Source organism: Chiloscyllium plagiosum, unplaced genomic scaffold (genome assembly GCF_037043375.1).
Source record: "Chiloscyllium plagiosum isolate Xiang-an unplaced genomic scaffold, Cpla_swu_hap1 HiC_scaffold_29, whole genome shotgun sequence".
NCBI lineage: Eukaryota > Metazoa > Chordata > Chondrichthyes > Orectolobiformes > Hemiscylliidae > Chiloscyllium > Chiloscyllium plagiosum.
This window is the reverse complement of record NW_028270167.1, coordinates 9179668-9200026: the sequence shown is the minus strand read 5'-3', so window position 1 is coordinate 9200026 and position 20359 is coordinate 9179668. Positions and strand designations below refer to the sequence as shown.

The following is a 20359-nucleotide window of genomic DNA, read 5'->3' as shown; positions in this document are numbered from 1 at the left end:
TGCAGGGGAAGAGGTGTAGATTTACACGCATATGACAGACACTTAATTCCCGTTATAAATAATAAATGGAACAATAGGTCTCGCCCACAATTTTAATGTATGCTTCGAGATAACATTTGCGATCTTTGCAGTCTTAAAATGACGACAACATCTGCATCAAATGCACATAAAATATCACAGACTGTACCTTGCGACTGGGGGATAAAGCCGAGATAAAACAGGAGGAAGCCATGCAGGTTACTGTGCGTTTTCCAGGCACATCCAAGGTCTTATCTTGCTGTATCTGTCTCTTTAGTTCTGAGATGATGTAAAGGTCCTTTTTTTTACAAACTTTGTTAGCCACTTGCCAAATTATCTTGCTTTTAATACCTCAGAACGTTGAGAGAAGGGTCGCACGCGTCCTGGTGATGGGTTTCAGAGAGAACAATTTGCAGCCCATTGTTTCACGGGCAATGAAACTGCTTCTCTCCGCCTCTGCTCAGGTGCAACTCAGCTCTGTACCGTTTCCCTTCGCTCCAGTTAGTGGTGCTGGAAGAGCACAGCAGTTCAGGCAGCATCCGAGGAGCAGGAAAATTTACTCAGTTTTCTTCCTTGTTCAGTGCAAGGCGTTGACTCCTGCTGAGCCACACCCCCCACCCCGTCTTCCCCCCTTCTGCTCCCTTATTTCACTAAAATGTCTATTTGACTGCAGATTGCATCGTTCCTGAGCTAACCCACCCAAAGCACAGCACCTCTTATCTTGCTCTTTAGAATATGTAGCCAATGTGACACTGACACTAATATGGTTGTTACTGGCTTCGCAAACAGACAACTTATATCCTTATTAGTCCAGAGAAAGTGAGTTCAAGCAATTAATTTGGTTTATGCTTTCTTTAAATTGTAAAGGTGATGAATAGTTTGTCATAAAATAACAGGTTTAATTCGTGTGTTTTGAGAAGTTTACTTGTCATCCTTATCTGATGACTCAGATTCCAAAATCTACAATAACAGCAAAATGTTCCAAATGCTGGAGATCTGAAAGGTTTTTTTTAAGAAAGAACAAGAAGTGCTAGAGAAACTCAGCAGGCTCTCAGTGTATGTGGAGAGAGAAAAACAGAGTTAGTCTTTCACTTCCACTGAGGGGAAAGTGAGGACTGCAAATGCTGGATCTCTTTCACTTCCAATGACTCTTGTGTGAAGATCCATATGACTATTCCTATGAGTCGTGTTGGAAGTGAAATGTTAACTGTTTCTCTTTTTATCGATGTTGCCAGACCTGCTGGTTTTCTCCAGGGTACTTTGATGTTATTTGAGCTGCCAGAGGTAGTGGTGGAGGCCAGTACAATTACAACATTTAAAAGGAACTGGGTAGGTACATGGATAGGAAGGGGAAGGGCCGAATGCTTGCAAATGGGACTAGATTAATTTCCAATATCTGGTCGGCATGGATGGGTTGGATTGAAGGTCTGTTTGCATGTTGTACATCTCTATGTCTCTATCACTCTAAATGGTTCCAGTGGTCATGTCCCTAGCTATGGGCTCCAGGCTGTCTGCTCCAAGGTGTACAATAACATCACTGAGCTGATTGATTCCAATAGTAACCACTTAGAGAGAAAGGCCATCAGCCACGTTGGGGCCTAGTTGGTTAATGCACTAATCTAGGAGAAAGTGAGGACGGCAGATGCTGGAGATCAGAGTCGAAGAGTATGGTGCTGGAAAAACACAGCGGCCAGGCAGCATCTGAGGAGCAGGAGAGTCGACGTTTTGGGGACATTTCTGATGAAGGGCTTATGCCCGAAATGTCGACTCCTGCTCCTTGGATGCTGCCCGGCTGCTGCGCTTTTCCAGCACTCACTCTTCAAATCTAATGCACTGATCTAGTAAACGATATGATCCTGTGTTCAAATCCCAGTGCTGCCTGTATTCCACTCTGAAGTTCCTTTAGCAATTGAGTAATGGTGACAGCGGAGTAGTAATGCCACAGGAACAACTAATCCAGAGGCCGAGGTTATTGCTGTGAAATGCATGGGTTCAAAATCACCATGGCAGCCAGTGGACTGGACCTGGAAGCCCATGCTCAAATTTCACCTGCTCCAGAGGCGTGTGTGTGCATGTGTGTACGTGCATGTATGTGTGCATGTGTGTATGTGCATGTTTGTGTGCATGTGTGAATGTGCATGCATGTGTGCATGTGTGTCTGCATGTGTGTGTATGTTTGTGTGCATGTATGTGTGCATGTGTGTGCATGTATGTGTGCATGTGTGTATGTGCATGTTTGTGTTCATGTATGTGTGCATATGTGTATGTGCATGTGTGTGCGCATGTGTGTATGTGCATGTATGTGTGCATGCATGTATGTGCATGTATGTGTGCATGTGTGTATGTGCATGTATGTGTGTGCGCATGTTTGTGTGCATGTGTGTTTGTGCATTTATGTGTGCATGTATGTGTGTATGTGCATGTATGTGTGCACATATGTATGTGCATGTTTGTGTGCATGTGTGTTTGTGCATGTTTGTATGTGCATGTGTGTGTGCATGTGTGTATGTGCATGTATTTGTACATGTATGTGTGCATGCACATACACACATGCACACAAATGCACATACATGCACACAAACATGCACACACATGCACACAAACATGCACATACACACATGCACACATACATGCACATACACACATGCACACATACATGCACATACACATGAACACAAACATGCACATACACACATGTACACATACATGCACACTTACATGCACATACACACATGCGCACATACATGCACACACATGAACACAAACATGCACATACACACATGTACACATACATGCACATACACACTGCACACACTTGCACACACACATGCACACATACATGCACACACATGCACACATACATGCACACACAGGCACACATACATGTACAAACATACACGCAAACATACACACACGCACACACACATGCACACATACATGCACATACACACATGCATACATACATGCACATACACACACACATGCACACAAACATGCACATAGACACATGCACACATACATGCACATGCACACATACATGCACACAAACATGCACAAACACACCTGCACATGTACATGCACACATACATGAACATACACACACACACGTGCACACATGCATGCACATACACACATGCACACAAACATACACACATGCACACAAACACATACATGCACAAACACATATGCACACACATGCACACACACATACATGCACAAACACACATGCACACACACATACATGCACAAACACACATGCACACACGCACGCACACATTCATGCACATACACACAGGCACACGTATATGCACATGCATAAATGCACACAAACATGCACATACACACATGCATACATACATGCACATACACATACACACATGCACACAAACATGCACATAGACACATACATGCATATGCACACATACATGCACACAAACATGCACAAACACACCTGCACACGTACATGCACACATACATGAACATACACACACACACGTGCACACATGCATGCACATACACACATGCATACAAACATACACACATGCACACAAACACATACATGCACAAACACATAGGCACACACATGCACACACACATACATGCACAAACACACATGCACACACACACATGCACAAACACACATGCACACACGCACGCACACATTCATGCACATACACACAGGCACACGTATATGCACATGCATACATGCACACAAACATGCACACAAACATGCACATACACACATGCACACATGCATGCACATACACACATGCACACATACATGCACATACACATGAACACAAACATGCACATATACACATGCACATACATGCACATACACACATGCACACAAACATGCACATACACACATGCACATATACATGCACATTCACAAATGCACACATACATGCACATACACATGAACACAAACATGCACATACACACGCACATATACATGCACGCATACATGCACATACACACATGCACATACACACACACATGCACACATACATGCACATACACGCACACTTGCACACAAACATGCACATACACACACACATGCACACATTCACGCACATACACACATGCACACATACGGGCACATACACACATGCACACAAACATGCACACACATACCTGCAAACACACATGCACGCAAACATACACCTACACACATTTTCACACATGCACACATACCTGAACATACACACATGCACACATTCATTCACATACACACACATGCACATACACACATGCACACAAACATGCACATATGCACTGGTACAGAAACATGCACACACGCATGCACACACATGCACACATACGTGCACATACACACATGCACACATACATGCACATAAACACATACATGCACGAACTCACATGCACACACAAACGCACACACATACATGCACAAACACACATGCACACACACATGCACGCATACATGCTCACATACATGAACATACACACATGCACACATATATGCACACACACACATGCACACATACATGCACATACACACATGCACACATACATACACATAAACATGCACATACACACATGCACACAACGATGCACATACACACATGCATACATACATGCACATACATGTGTGCATGTGTGTATGTGCATGTATGTGTGCATGTGTGTATGTGCATGAATGTGTGCGTCTGTGTGTGCATGTGTGTGTGCATGTGTGTGCATGTGTGTTTGTGCATGTATGTGTTTGTGTGCATGTGTGTATGTGCATGTATGTGTGCACGTGTGTGTGTGTATGTTCATGTATGTGTGCATGTACATGTGCAGGTGTGTTTGTGCATGTTTGGGTGCATATATGTGTGCATGTGCATGTATGTGTGCATGTGTCTATGTGCATGTTTGTACGCATGTGTGTATGTGCATGTATGTGTGCATGTGTGTATGTGCATGAATGTGTGTATGTGTGTGTGTGCGTGTGTATGTGCTTGTATGTGTACAAGTGTGTGTGTATGTGCATGTGTGTGTGCATGTGTGTATGTGTGCATGTGTGTATGTGTGCATGTGTGTGTGTATGTGCATGTATGTGTGCTTGTGCATGCATGTGTGCATGTATGTGTGTGCATGTGTGTGTGTGTGTATGTGCATGCATACGTGCATGTGTGTGTGTGTATGTGCATGTGTGTGTGTGTATGTGCATGTGTGTGTGTGTGCATGTGTGAAAACAAGTTGATTAGGAAATATCCATTTAGTGAGAGGTGTCCAACTCTATTTTGATTTCGTCTCATTCTTGTCTCCCTCACTTCTGTTGTAATTGCTCCTCCCCTGATGAGTTTTGTACGTAAATTGGAAATTGATTCAGAAACCCTAGTGATTCAGTGGTGGAGGATAAAGTAAAAAAAAGTAACATTGGTCATTTGGTGGGGTAATAAAACAAAGAGAGGTGACACTGTGAGGCTAGAGTGCGTAATCTCCCCTTCCACGTCTATTTTAATTTAACCCCATTTTGGGCTGCACTGCCCTTAGTAGGTAATGCTTATAATCTGTTCATTCAGTGTATTATTTGGATGAGTTAATCATGGATTAAAAAGCTTGATTCTTCACACCTTAGAGAGAGGCGATCACTGTGGGATATGGAACACATTACCTTTCCCTCCTACACTATTTTGATTTAACTCCCTGTCCTCTTGTAGCTCTACTAGGCTTCTGGAACAGCTCACGTTCAAATGCAACAAGATCTGGACAATATCGAGGTAGGGCCGTTAAGTGGCAAGTAACATTTACACCACACAAATGTCAGGCAATGATCATCTCTAATTGGAGACAACCTGATGAGTGCCCTTTCGTTCAATGGTGTTACCACCACTGAATCTCCCACTATCTTGGGAGTTACCATTGATCAAAAATTCAACTGGACTTGCCACATAAACACAATGGCTAAAAGAGCAGATCAGAGGCTAGGAATACTGTGGCGAGTAACTCCCCTCCTGACTCCTGTCTACCATCGACAAGGCACACAAGTCAGGAGTGTGATGGAATACTCCCCACTTGCCTGGATGAGTACATCCCCACCAACATTCAAGAAGCTTGACACCATCCAGGACAAAGCAACCTACTTGATTGATTAAAAACCCACAAACATACACTTCCTCCACCAACATTCACTATCAGCAGTGTGTGTACCATCTACAAGATGCTCTGCAGAAATTCACCAAAGATCCTTAGGCAGTATCTTCGAAACCCACGACCATTTCCAGCTAGAAGCACAAGGACAGCAGATACATAGGAACATCCCCCTCACCAGTTCCCTTGCAAGCCAAACACCATCCTGACTTGGAACCATATTGCTGTCGGTCAACCACTATCGCATGGTTAAAATCTTGGAATTCCTTCCATAGGGGCATTGTGGATCTACCTATGGCATGTGGACTGCAGCAGTTCAAGAAGGTAGCTCATCACCTTCTCAAGGGCAACTAGGGATGAACAATAAATCTTGGCCCAACCAGCGATGTCCACAACACCAGAATGTGCTAAGAAAAAAGATATCTCCCTGGTGGGCAAACAAAAGTGTTCTTTGTTCTTGGAGGCTCTTGCAGTCATAGTGTCCAAGCCCTGAAAGCAGAAGGTCCAATTTCAAATCCCATCTGCTCCAGAATTGTGTCGTAACAACATGTCCGAACAATTTGATTTTTTACAAAAAAGAGCAGTGTTCCTGTCGTGTAGTGGTTATCAGTTTGCCTAATCTCTCCAAGGTCCCCAGTTTGATACCATCATGAAAGCTTTGGTGTCACTTTGTGAGGGACAGATTTCTAATTCATTTATTTCAGAGGGAGGGGGGAGGTGGGGGTGGTGGTTAACTTTTGGGCATGGAAAGGAAAGGTGGAAACTGGTGTTTGTGCTAAACTATTGGCTCACAATAAAACCTTTGTAAATCTCTGCAAGTCATTTGCTGCTCAATTAATAGAACAATTCATGACAACGATTTCAATCTGGGAAAAATCCAGTAAAGTACATTCATAACACGGCCAAACAGGTTAAGTATCAATTTTTACATCTTTCCAACACACGATAATGACAGGTGGTAAGTGGGGAGAGATTCCTGATCAACTGCATGATAGGAAAAATGTTGAAGCCTCTCCTGATGCTGTCTGCAGAAAGGTACAGGTAAAATTGCGTGTTGCTATTGGACCCTGGACATAGTGACAGAACTTCATGGCATGTGAAACTGATGACCTCTAGTGGATTATTCCCAACTTGTTCTACTTCTGAATTCATGTTGCTTGTTAGATTTTAGTGCTTTTGCAATATAACAGAATTGCTCAAATTATGAGGAGTTTTGACCACGTAGATAAGTAAGGTCACCATCGACCTAACAGGCCACAGGTTAATCCCACGTTACAGAGACAACTTGCGGTGGTTTAACCTAGGCAAGGGCTGATCTTAAGAAGGCAGGACTCTCATGATAATCTCTGCCAGTGCAGGAATTTAACTCATGCTTTTGGCATCACACTGTATCACTACGGCTGAGCTAACTGAACCTCAGTGTCAATAGACATTAATTATTCACTCAAGGATTGGCAACCAGAGAGCATGAGTTCACAATAATGGGCAAATGAACAAGTGTACTCAGAACTGTTGTACTCCAGAAGGCATTGCATGAACACTGTACACATCACTCTGTGTCTTGCTTACTATGATCTGCCTGTGCTGCTCGCAAACAAAGCTTGTCACTGTACTTAGGTACACATGATAATAAATCAAATCAATCATTTCAGATTTGCAGTGTTTGCATTTTGAAAAATAATGTTTTTAACTCTGCGAGCATGTGAAGTAGATTTGATTTTGAAGGTGTCAGCCTTGACAAGCAAACGTGAACTTCTCTCAATTAATCAATTTTGAATCCTGACAGAATGAAGCATTGGGCAGCTCAATTTGCCTCTTAATCGATTGTCATGGAATCACAGCATCTGCATTATTTATGCATCTTTGTTTATTTGCGACGGAATAATTACAGAAACAAGAGATGCAATTAACTAAAAGATCACAACATAATGCAACAAAAACAGTGTTTGTTGTATATAATGCCTTTAATGTTGAAAACAAGCATAAAAGACTTTATACGGAAACAATCAAAAATGGGGGCAGAGCCAAAGAAGTAGATTGCAAATGAGATGATTTCTGACAAGGGTCTTAAGGGAGAACCCATTGAAATAGGTAAGAAAACTAAACCAAATGGAAAGCATTATGTGCCTCTAAACAGATCATTTCAAATCTCATTGATAGCATGAAGCTGCCTACAAAAACAGGAAACTCTAGCGAACAGAATGGTATTAAATCCTGGCCCAGTTCCCTTATCGATCTTTCAAGTCTGGATGTTTGACCGGTTCCAAAACAACCTTTAGTACAGGTTATTCACCAAATAATGCATGTATCTTTGGAAATTACTTACACTTCCAGTTAGAGGCAACAGAAGGAATTGAAAAGAGTTTAACATTTAGTTTAAATATTAAAAGCAAGCTTAGGAAAGAGGGATTAGATGGGGAAAGAGTCAAAATTTTAAAAAGGGCAGAAAGAGAGAATATATTTTAAAATCAATTCCCTGTTTTGCAGGCATCAATGGCTGGACCAAAATCCATTGCCCAACTCTAATTGCCTTTGGACAAATGATGGTGAGCTGCTTTGTTTAAATGACTTCCTATTCGAGGAGGAGTTCCAGAAATTTTGCCCAGGGTGAATGAACCACAATTTAGTTTGAAATCAGGATGATATATGATGTGGAGCAGAACGTGCAGCTAATGCTGGCTTTTGGATGAGAATTGAGTTTGGCAATCTGTTTGCTCTTTCTTTGGAGCAGTTCTCCCGAGCCAGTGTGTATCATACAGCCCATACCATTACAACGCATTATCTGGTTATTATTGCATTGTTTGTTGGATCTTTGGCCAAACCTTCCAAATCCATGACCTCCACTACCTAGAAGGACAAGAGCAACAGACACATGAGATCACCATCAGCTACAAGTTCCTCTCCAAGCCAGTCACCTCCCTGATGGGGAAGTATATCACAGTTCCTTCAGTGTTGCTAGTTCAAAATCCTGGAACTTCCTCCCTAAGGGAATGTTGTGAACAGACACCCCAAGAATATAAATAGAAAGCAGGAGACAACAGCTTCACTTCACTTGGAGGTCGCCACTGATGATGTTACCTAGCCAGGTAATGAAACGTCTGGATATCAAATCTACAGCTCAGCGAGCAAACCTACAACCTAAACCCCAAGGATTGTAATGATGCAAGGCTGATTACTGCCACCTTCTCCAAGGTAACTCAAGATAGTTAATTAGTTAATAGCCAGTCGCATGCACTTCCTATGAATGAAGAAATGTTTTAAAAAGTACTTTCCTTGTTCACTCCTGGGATGCAGGTGTCCGTGGATGAACCAGCTTTTATTGCCCATCCCAAGTTGCCCTTGAGAAGTTAGTGGTGAACTTCCTTCTTGAATTGCTGCAGTCTGTTTGGTGTTGGTACATGCACAACATTATGCACAAAAGGTACATCCACAACATTTAGGAGAAAGTGAAGACTGCAGATGCTGGAGAGTCAGAGTCGAAAAGTGTGGTGCTGCAAAAATGCAGCAGGTCAGGCAGCTTCCGAGGAGCAGGAGAGTTGGCATTTTGGGCATAAGCCCTTCGTCATTATACCTGAAATGTTTACTCTTCTGCTCCTCAGGTGCTACCTGACCTGCTGTGCTGCTTCAGTGCTACACTTATCCACAATGTTACACACAATAGGTACATCCACAATGTTATATACAATTGGTACATTCACAATGTTATGTACAATAGATACATCCACAATGTTATATACAATAGATACATCTACAATCTTATACATAATAGGTACATCCACAATGTCATACACAATATGTTCTTCCACAATGCTATATATGACAGGTACATCCATAATATTATATACAATAGATACATACACAATAGGTTGATTCACAATGCTATACACAATAGGTACTTCCACAATGCTATATACAGTAGGTACATCCACAATATTATATATAATTGGTACATTCACAATGTTATGTACAATAGAAATATCCACAACATTAAATACAATAGATAATGTCATATGCGATAGATACATCCACAATGTTATACACAATGTGTACTTCCACAATGTTATATACAACAGATATATCCACAATATTATACACAATAGGTACATTCACAATGTTATACACAATAGGTACTTCCACAATGTTATGTACAATACATTAACAATGTTATATGCAATAGGTACATTCACAATACAAAGGAGGGCTGTTGCTATTGGGACTGTCTGATGTCCACAAAGATGTCACATAAATATAATATAAAACAAAGAACTGTGCATGCTGAAGATCTGAAACAGCCAAAACCAGAAATGGCTGGAGAACCTCAGCAGGTCTGACAACATCTGTGGAGAGAGAAACAGGGTTAATGTTTCGAGTTCCAGTGACCATACCTCAGCAATAAATTCAAGTTTTTTTTTCTAAAGGATTTCATAGTTTGCCAAACTCATTAGCTGGGAGCACACAGAGAAATGATAAGACACCAAGTGCCAGGGTTGGAGGATTTGAGCTATAGGGAGAGGTTGAATAAGCTGGGGCTGTTTTCCCTGGAGTGTGGGAGGCTGAGGGGTGACCTTGTAGAGGTTTATAAAATCATGAGGGGCATGGATTGGGATAAATAGAAAAAAGACTCTTCCCTGGAATGGGGGAGTCCAGAACTAGAGGGCATAGGTTTAGAGTGAGAGGAGAAAGATATAAAAAAGACCAATGGGGCAACTTTTTTCACTCAGAGGGTGGTATGTGTATGGAATGAGCTGCCAGAGGAAGTGGTGGAGGCTAGTACAATTACAGCATGTAAAAGGCACTTGGATGGGTATATGAATAGGAAGGGTTTAGAGAGATATGGGCCGGATGCTGGCAGGTGGGACTAGATTGGGTTGGGATATCTGGTCGGCATGGACGAGTTGGACCGGAGGGTCTGTTTCCATGCTGTACATCTCTGTGACTCTATGACCAAGTGGAAGGGTGCTGATTTACACCACCACGTACTCCCTCTTGGAAATGCTGTTTGAAACAAATAATCCTGTTCGGGTGAATCACAGGACTGGATAGTGCAGGAGGAGGTCATTCGGCCCATTGTGCCCTACTACCTAGTGCCAAACTCTTGCTTTATCCTCATACACGCTACAGTGGCTCAGTGGTTAGCCCTGCATGCCTCACAGCACCAGGGACCCAGGTTTGGTTCCAGCCTCGAGTGACTGTCTGTGTGGAGTTTGCACATTCTCCCCGTGTCTGCATGTGTTTCCTCCCACAGTCCGAAGATATGCAGGCCAAGTGGATTGGCCATGCATAGTGTTAGGTGCATTGGTCAGAGGGAAATGGGTCTGGGTGGGTTACTCTTCAGAGGGTCGGTGTCGACTTGTTGGGCTGAAGGGCCTGTTTCCACACTGTAGGAAATCCAATCTAACTTAATCATACTCTTGCACATTCTTTCCATCCAACTATCCACCCAATGTCCTCTTGAATGCTCAATGAGCTTGCCCTCCACCACATTTCTAGGCTTTGCCTTTCCAGACCCTCATTCCTCGCTGTGTGAGGAAGATTCTTTCCTCTCAAAGCCCTTGCTCCTTCTGCCCATCACTCGAACAGAAGGGAACGCCATTAACTCGCGGGAGAAATCGAGCACAGGAAAGGAATCGCAGTGAGGTGTAACATTTACAACTCAACTCAAAATCATCAGCACGCGACAAAAGCAAAAGCATTCTGGATGAGTGGCGCTGGAAGAGCACAGCAGTTCAGGCAGCATCCAAGGAGCAGCGAAATCGACGCATGTTGTCCAACCTACCCAGGCAGAACCGAAAGTAAATGAATTCTAGCTCAGTGAAGATTTGGTTTCGATTTCCGGGTCTGGAAACTGTGGAGAGAAGTTTAGCTGGAGCTGGAGGTAAGGATTTTGCAAATCAGTCTAATTAATTTAATTGCTGATTTTTTTTCACAACTATTGGGAAGGTGATAAGTCACACTTCGGTACACTTAGAGACAAATCGATCCGTTTCTGGGTTGATGTGGAGGTGCCGGTGTTGGACTGGGGTGGACAAATTAATTTCCAATCCCGTTTCAGCATAACAGAATATTTCAGTTATCTGTTTCCTGAACAGGATTTTTTTTTAATATATAAAAGAAGTCGCTGGGAGAGGTAAAAACAAATGGGAAATTCTGTTTGTGGCTGTTGTAAGAGGGAACAGACAGTAAAACCAAAACTGTTTCATTTGTTACATGGCTAATCTTTTCTGCTGTAAACATAGACTGGAGAATGGAATGTTAAAATATCATATCTATTATTACCCGAGCCACTTTGAACAAGTTTCTCCACTTCTCTGGAGTAAAAGTGAAATTATTGTAGTCCCACTCTCTCATTCAAAGGAGAGATTGATGTGAACCTGGGGATTGCCTGAGGTGAAAGGTTTGAGAAGGTGCAAATAACGGCCCATGAGCCTGAATGGGAAAAATCCAACTGGTCCATTCATGTCCTTTAGGGAAGGAAATCTTCCATCCTTACCTGGGGTCTGGCCTACATGTGACTCCAGACCCATGTAATGCGCTTGCTCTTAACTGCCCTCTGGGCAATTAGGGATGGGCAATAAAAGCTGTCCCAGCTAGTGACTCACATCTTGTGAATCAATTAACAAATCCTCAGGCAGTATCGGAAGTGAACCCATGCTGTTGGCATCCGTCTGCATTGCAAACCAGCCTTCCAAGCGAGGAGAAAGTGAGGACTGCAGATGTTAGAGAGTCGCAGTTGAAAACCATGGTGCTCGAGAAAGCCCAGCAGGTCAGGCAGCATCTGAGGGGCAAGAGAGTCACCATTTCGGGTAAGAGCTCCCCAAGAAGGGCCCTGCCCGAAACATCGACTCTTGGCTGCTGCCTGACCTGATGTGCTTTTCCAGTGCCACACTTTATCAGCTATCCAAGCTAACCGACCCCAATGGCTGCAATGTGAATGTAACAGTCATACAGTCATAGAGATGTACAGCACGGAAACAGATCCTTCGGTCCAACCCGTCCATGCCAACCAGATATCCCAACCCAATCTAGTCCCTCCTGCCAGCACCCGGCCCATATCCCTCCAAACCCTTCCTATTCATACACCCATCCAGATGCCTCTTAAATGTTGTAATTGTACCAGCCTCCACCACTTACTCTGGCAGCTCATTCCATACTCGTACCACACTCTATGTGAAATGGTTGACTTTTAGGTCTCTTTTATATCTTTCTCCTCTCACCTTAAACCTATGTCCTCTTGTTCTGGACTCCCCACTCCAGGGAAAATACTTTACCCTATCCATGCCCCTCATGATTTTATAAACCTCTATAAGGTCACCCCTCAGCCTCCAGGAAAAAAAGACCCAGCTTTTCTATTAGATTAGATTCCCTACAGTGTGGAAACAGGCCCTTCAGCCCAAAAGGTCCACGCCGACCCTCTCAAGAGCAACCCACCCATTCCCCAACATTAGTCCACCTAACATTATGGACAATTTAGCATGGCCAATGCACCTGACCTGCACATCTTTGGACTGTGGGAGGAAACCCACGCAGACTCAGGGAGAATGTGCAACTCTGCACAGACAGTTGCCTGAGCCGGGAATCAAACCCGAGTCCCTGGTGCTGTGAGGCAGCAGTGCTAACCACTAGCCACTTTGCCGCCCTCTCCCTATAGCTCAAATCCTCCAACCCTGGCAACATCCTTGTAAATCTTTTCTAAACCCTTTCAAGTTTCACAACATCTTTCCGATAGGAAGGAGACCAGAATTGCACGCAATATTCCAACAGTGGCCTAACCAACGTCCTAACATGACCTCCCAACTCCTATACTCAATACTCCGACCAATAAAGGAAAACATACCAAACACCTTCTTCACTATCCTATCTACCTGTGATTCCACTTTCAAGGAGCTATGAACCTGCACTCCAAGGTCTCTTTGTTCAGCAACACTCCCTGGGACCTTACCATTAAGTGTATCAGTCCTGCTAAGATTTGCTTTCCCAAAATGCATCACCTCACATTTATCTAAATTAAACTCCATCTGCCACTCCTCAGCCCATTGGCCTATCTGATCAAGATCCCGTTGTAATCTGAGGTAACCTTCTTCACTGTCCACTACACCTCCAATCATCGATGTTTGTGATTCCTGTCGCTCCCAGACTACGACTTTATTTGGCATTTGGAAATATTCCTCGACTGATCATCCAGTGCCCCCAGTGCTCTGGGAACATGAGTTCACAAATCCATTGCTTGTCTGATAGACTTTATTCTTAGTCTCAGTCATAGTGATAATGGCTACATTCAATTGTGGAAAAAACCCATTTGGCTCACTATTGTCCTTTACAGAGGATAAATATGTATGTAACTCCGGATCCATAGCAATGTGGTTTCACTCTCAGCTGGTCTCTTAAGTAAATTCACATTTTGGGATCAGTAACAACTGCTTGTGTTTCCAGGGACATGCACATCCCTCTGAAAGGATGTAAACAAAACATCCCCTCTTCTTCTTTCAGTTTTCAACCAGTCTTTGCAACCTTCTATATTCATCCCAACCTGTGCCATTCTTTCTGTGAATTTTCCATGGTTTTATCTCACTCTGACTGCCTCTCTTTTGGGCTTCTACTCAGTTAATTCCCTTGTGTTCATCAGCAAAGGTCAGACCTTCATAGACTCATACAGCACATAAGCAGACCTTTCAGTCCAACTCGATCTTGCCAACCGAGTTTCCCAAACCAAACTAGTCCCACTTGCCTGCATTTAGCCCATATCCCTGTAAAACTTTCCTATTCGGGTACCTGTCCAAATGGCTTTTAAATGTTGTCAATGTACCTACACTTACTATGGCAGTTCATTCCACATGCGAAACAACCTCAGTGTGAAAACACTGTCCTTCACGTCACTTCTAAATTTTTCTCCTCTCACCTTAAAAATCTGCCCCCTTGATTTGGACTGCCCCACCCGAGGGAAAAGATCATTGCTATTGACTATGAGATACTATGCACGCCAGAGGACAGATTATATAGTCTACCCATGATCATAGAATGTTAAGTGGCAATCTAATTGTAGTGTTTAGGGGAATTCAATTTGATAGGGCAGGCAGAGATTATCTACTGGAAGACGTTAAGAATGAGGGAGCTTGGGGAGACTGCTCCCTGTTACCAAAGAAATCAAAACGGATCTCTCAATCTGTTAAAACAAACATAAATAGACAAACCATCTAGACACTACCAGGAATTAAAACCTAACATCAGCAAGATTCAGTGATTAATGGTTGCACCCTGTACAGAGATTTCTTCATTTAGTATTAAAGGAAGATCCCCAAAACAGTGGGTGATGCCAACTGAGTAGATCATTATTCCCTGCATTTTTTCATTCATTCCCAGGATGTGGGTGTCGCTGACCAAGCCAACATTCATTGCCCATGCCTCATTGTCCAGAGGGCAGTTTAGAGTCAACCACATTGCTGTGTGTCTGGAGTCACATGTAGACCAGGGCAGATGAGGAAAGCAGTCTTCCTTCCCTAAACGACATTAGTGAACCAGATGGGTTATTCCAGCCGTCGGCAATGGTGACATGGTCATTAGTAGATTCTTAATTCTGGATATTTTTTATTGAATTCAAACTCCACTGCCTGCTGTGGTGAAATTCCCCCAACCCGGATTCCCAGATCATTCACTGAGTATTTGCATTAATAGTCTAGTGATAATATCCTTAGGCCATTGCCTCCCCTAAATGTATATATAATGAAAGAGAATCTGCCTTGCTGGAGATAGTTGGATGGGATGTCAAACTGAGATCTTGGTTGCTCTCTCTGAAGGCTATCAAGGGAAGATTTTGTAGAAAGGCAAGAGAATCTTTCATAATGTCCTGGACAATGTTTGTCACTTAACCAACACCAAAACCAGGTTATCTGGTTCCTGTCAGATTGCTGTTTGTTGCAGGTTGCTGTGTGAAAAGTGGCTCTTGTGTTTCCTACCACTACTGGAATGAAAACATTTTAATTGTCTTAATTGGCTGCAAAGTACATTGGAATTCCTGAGCCTTGAAAAGGGGCTACATACATGTAATTTCATTTCAATATTAGCTTTGTTCTATCCCTGAACATACTGAAACAAGAATACAGACAAAAATAACAAGGAGGAGCAAAATGTCATATTTTGTTCCATGTCAGGAAATTAATTCATAAAGTCCAGACAATGTAAACATATATAGCACAGCAATTGTAAAGGGGTTTCACTTTCTATATATCTACACATGGGCAACACGGTGGCTCAGTGGTTAGCACTGTTGCCTTACAGCACCAGGGTCCCAGGTTCAATTCCAGCCTCATGTGACTGTCTGTGTGGAGTTTGCATATTCTCCTTGTGTCTGTGTGGGTTTCCTCCCACAGTCCAAAGATGTACAGGTCAGGTGAATTGGCCATGCTCAATTACCTATAGTGTTAGGTGCATAGGGAAATGGGTCTGGGTGGGTTCTCTTTGGAGGGTTGGGGTGGACTGGTTGGGTCAAAGGGCCTGTTTCGACACCGTAGGGAATTGAATCTAAACACATCAATTCTTAATTTCGCAATCGTTAATTAGTGTTGTTATGGAAGTATATTCCAGCTATAAATTTGGAGATGTAAGAGTTGGACTGGGGTGTACAAAGTTAAAAATCACACAACGCTAGGTTGTAGTCCAGCAGGTTTAACTGGAAGCACTAGCTTTCGGAGCGCTGCTCCTTCATCAGGTGGGTGTGGAGTCTTACAATCATGTACTCCACAACGACCTGCTGAAGGAGCAGTGCTCCGAAAGCTAGTGCTTCCAGTTAAACCTGCTGGACTATAACCTGATGTAGTGAGATTTTTAACCTTCTTCCAGATATGTGTGTGATCTTAGCAATACACTTCAATGTTTCCCATTGCAGGTCTTACAAGATAGCAACAGAAGAAGGTGAACTCCATTCAGAGAAAATGTCCATTGAGTTTTATGGATGGCAAGTCATCCATGAGGATAATAGCCATTTGAAATCAGGACAGGAGCTTAAAAATGGGAGAGGATATACCATGTACCACGGGACCCACAAAAACAATGCTACAAGTATAATAAAGTCAGGGTTTATACCATCCAAGGACGGACTCTTAGGTGCAGGGGTGTATGTTAGCAGAGATGTGACCAAAGCAAAAGCATATCCAAAGCTAGCAGCAGCAAGTGACAAAGTGGTCTTCAAGCTGAAAGTTAGAGTTGGAAAAGTGAAGAAAATAGATGTGGATAATCATCCCCTTCAAAGAACCTGGCATCAGCACGGTTACGACTCTGCCTGGGTCCCACCGAACTGCAGGATGTTTTCCATTCCCAGTGGGAAAGAAGAAGACTGCATCTGGGATCCCAAACGAATCACAGTGGTGGACATCGCTTATGCAGATGACCAGGTCAAGAAAGATCTGAAGAAGCTGATACATAAAAATGCAGCTGCAAAAACCAGGGGTCATTGTGATGTCTGTGGTTATCAAAGAGATTCATCCCATGTAATTCACAGGTGCTGGGGTTGTGAGAAAGTCATTTGCTCTTTTATGAGCAAACATGTTTGCAAAAAAACAAAGTAAGGAGTTATTTCTATGGTAATTCTTTTTTGATCATTGTTTCAGACTGATCTAATTTCTCTTTTCCTTCTCTATTAATATTAAGCATATCAGGAACAAGAAAAGGTTCTTCCATCCAATAATCTGCTTTCTTCAACTTTAAACCCTGCTTGCTTACTTATCAGCATATCCATCAATTCTGATTCTTCCCAGAAGCACATTCAATTGTATTGTCGATCCATTTATTACAATAGGCAATAGCAGAATAATTCCTTTCGGGCAAATACGTTTGTTAAGTTTAATTCCAAATTAAGTATTTTAAGTTCAAATTTCCAATGTTTCATTAACTCTTCCTTTATATGCATTTACACGTGCATACACATAAAGGTGCACATGTTCACATAGGTACACATGCTCATGCATATAAATTCCATTTCTAGCATTATCCCACTGCATCTCAGATTTTCTTTATAGTGCAGATACAGGCACAGAATCATGTCTTGATGATTTCTGTCGATGATGATCACAGCTTATCTGGTCAATTATGTATTACATCCTCCTAATAAATCACCCCTTCCTATAAAGTGGTTGTTATACTTGCTGCTGCAGTTCTGTCAATGTTTGAGACATTGTTATCCTTGTTATTTGGTGAGATGTGATAGAATTGTAGACACAATGATTGTCATGTGGCACTTGCCTGTTTAAATGTGTGCCTGTCTATGTGCTCACTGAGTGCATTAACCAGTGCCAAACACAACAAAGAGTTTTTCTTTCATTTACTACAATTGCTCTGAGAATAATTTTTACCATCTGCAAGCTCACATCCAAGCCACTCACCATCCTGACTTGGAAGTATATTGTCATTCTTTCACAGTCGCTGGAGCAACATCCTGGAACTCCTTCCCTAAAGGCATTGTGGCTCAACTCACAACATGTGAATTGCAGCTCATCACCATCTTCTCAAGGGCAACTAATCATACAGTCATAGAGATGTGCAGCATGGAAACATAGTTTTGGACAATAAATGCTGGCCCAGCCAGTGATGCACCCATCTCCTAACTGAGTAAAACAAAAACACTGGAAATGTTCTGTAATCAAACAACTACAAGCAACAGTCGTCATTCCCGAAAAAGTTTTGAGGATAAGTAACACCATTCATTATGTCACCGTATCATAGATGTTCCAGGACCAATTTGCTGTGTGCTGTCTTTGGTAATTTCAGATAGAGTAGTATTTTGGGTGCGGCTACTTGCTTGATCCGACCATGTCAATTCATCTGACTCTACCTGAGCAACAATTTAGCTGTGACATCTACTATGGTGAAATGGCTATCCCTAACTTTACAATTAAACACATAATGAATGGTCACTACATGACTAGCTACACGAGTGGATGCCAAGTAGATGGGAAGGAGCAAGAAAATTGTTGCTAATTAAAACACACAAACGCCTGTGCTATTGTGATAGCTGCTATGGAGGATTGCATTTCTGTGTCATGCTCCAATCCAAAGATACAGGATGTGAAAATCCTTTCATATTAGAGGAATGTTGTGCAATATACAATATCATGTTTACAGTTTCAACTAAACTGCCTTCTATTGTTGTGAAAAAGAGAAGTTACACTCATTACATTTTACTCCAAGTAGGTATAATGTTAATGCCTGAGTATATCTTGTTCTATAATAGTAGAATAGTTCCATAATTAGTTTAAAATAGCAGTTGAACAATTCATAGAGGAACTTTACATGTATGAATTAATTTATCTGCTACCAGAGAAAATTGAATTCTGAGTTCTGAAGAGATAAATTTATAAGGACAATACTCAAAATAACCTGTTGTGTACCATGCATACTTTTACAGATGTACCACTGTCTACATTGATTTGCTTTTCAATTGTGAATTGCCACTGCCTATATTGGAAAACTGCATTAAAATGTCAGAGTAAATCAGCAATGAGTCATCTTGTGTTGAATATTGTTACAACTCAATCCAAATAAAAAAACACAGTAGTTGTGAGAAATTGGAGATAGTAAGGACTGAAGATGCTAGAAGTCAGTGTTGATAAAATGTGGAGCTGGAAAGGCACAGCAGGTCAGGCAGTATCAGAGGAGCTGGAGAGTCAATGTTTTGGGTTGAGACCCTTCTTCAGAAATGGGGATAACCCCAGCCCTGATGAAGGGACCAACCCGAAACATCGACTCTCCTGCTCCTCTGACGCTGCCTGACCTGCTGTGCCTTTCCAGCTCCACATTTTATTGACTTTTGTGAAAAGTTCTTGCCCAAAATTTCCTTTTTGTTTATATTAAGACGTCTCATAAACTTTGGAATCCTTGGATTACTTGCACATGAGGCATGGTGTTTAAAAATGGCAGAGTAAATCTAAGCCAAAGAATAAAAAAATTGCAATGCAATCTTCTTGATGAGACAACTGTTTAAGATAAAGGTAACATTTGTTTTATTTATTCTTGGGGTGTGAGAATTACTGACGAGGTGAGAATTCATTAAGTAGCCCTAATTACTCTTCTCAAACCTCTGTAGTCTGTGTCATGTAGACACAGTGACAGTGCTCTTCCCTGGAGCAATTTGATGTCTCCAGATTTCCTGCTCAGCCATTTCAGAGCATGTTTGAGAGTTAATCACATTGCTGTCGGGATGGACAGCAGATTTCTTCAATGTGCAAAGTACTTAGGAAAACAATATTATCAT

The 20359-nt window shown here is 42.2% G+C and overlaps 1 protein-coding gene and 1 long non-coding RNA gene across 3 annotated transcripts in view; one reads left to right on the top strand and one right to left on the bottom strand.

The window, feature by feature from the left end:
* The window catches only part of abcg4a (ATP binding cassette subfamily G member 4a), a 148781-nt gene extending 148198 nt beyond the window's left edge, over window positions 1-583 (bottom strand). Inside the window, exon 1 of one of the 2 annotated variants that reach the window (XM_043676571.2) lies at window positions 188-583. In XM_043676571.2, coding sequence (XP_043532506.1) covers window positions 188-232 — 45 coding nt within the window. In that variant the 5' untranslated portion in view covers window positions 233-583. The remainder of the gene's footprint in view (window positions 1-187) is intronic. The other variant, XM_043676572.2, reaches the window with a different exon arrangement.
* A 10865-nt stretch (window positions 584-11448) lies between these two features.
* On the top strand, window positions 11449-19602 carry LOC148142246 (uncharacterized). Its single transcript, XR_015751969.1, has 2 exons — window positions 11449-11995; window positions 17000-19602. It is a non-coding gene; the product is annotated as an uncharacterized LOC148142246 (long non-coding RNA).
* Window positions 19603-20359: the final 757 nt, after the last annotated feature.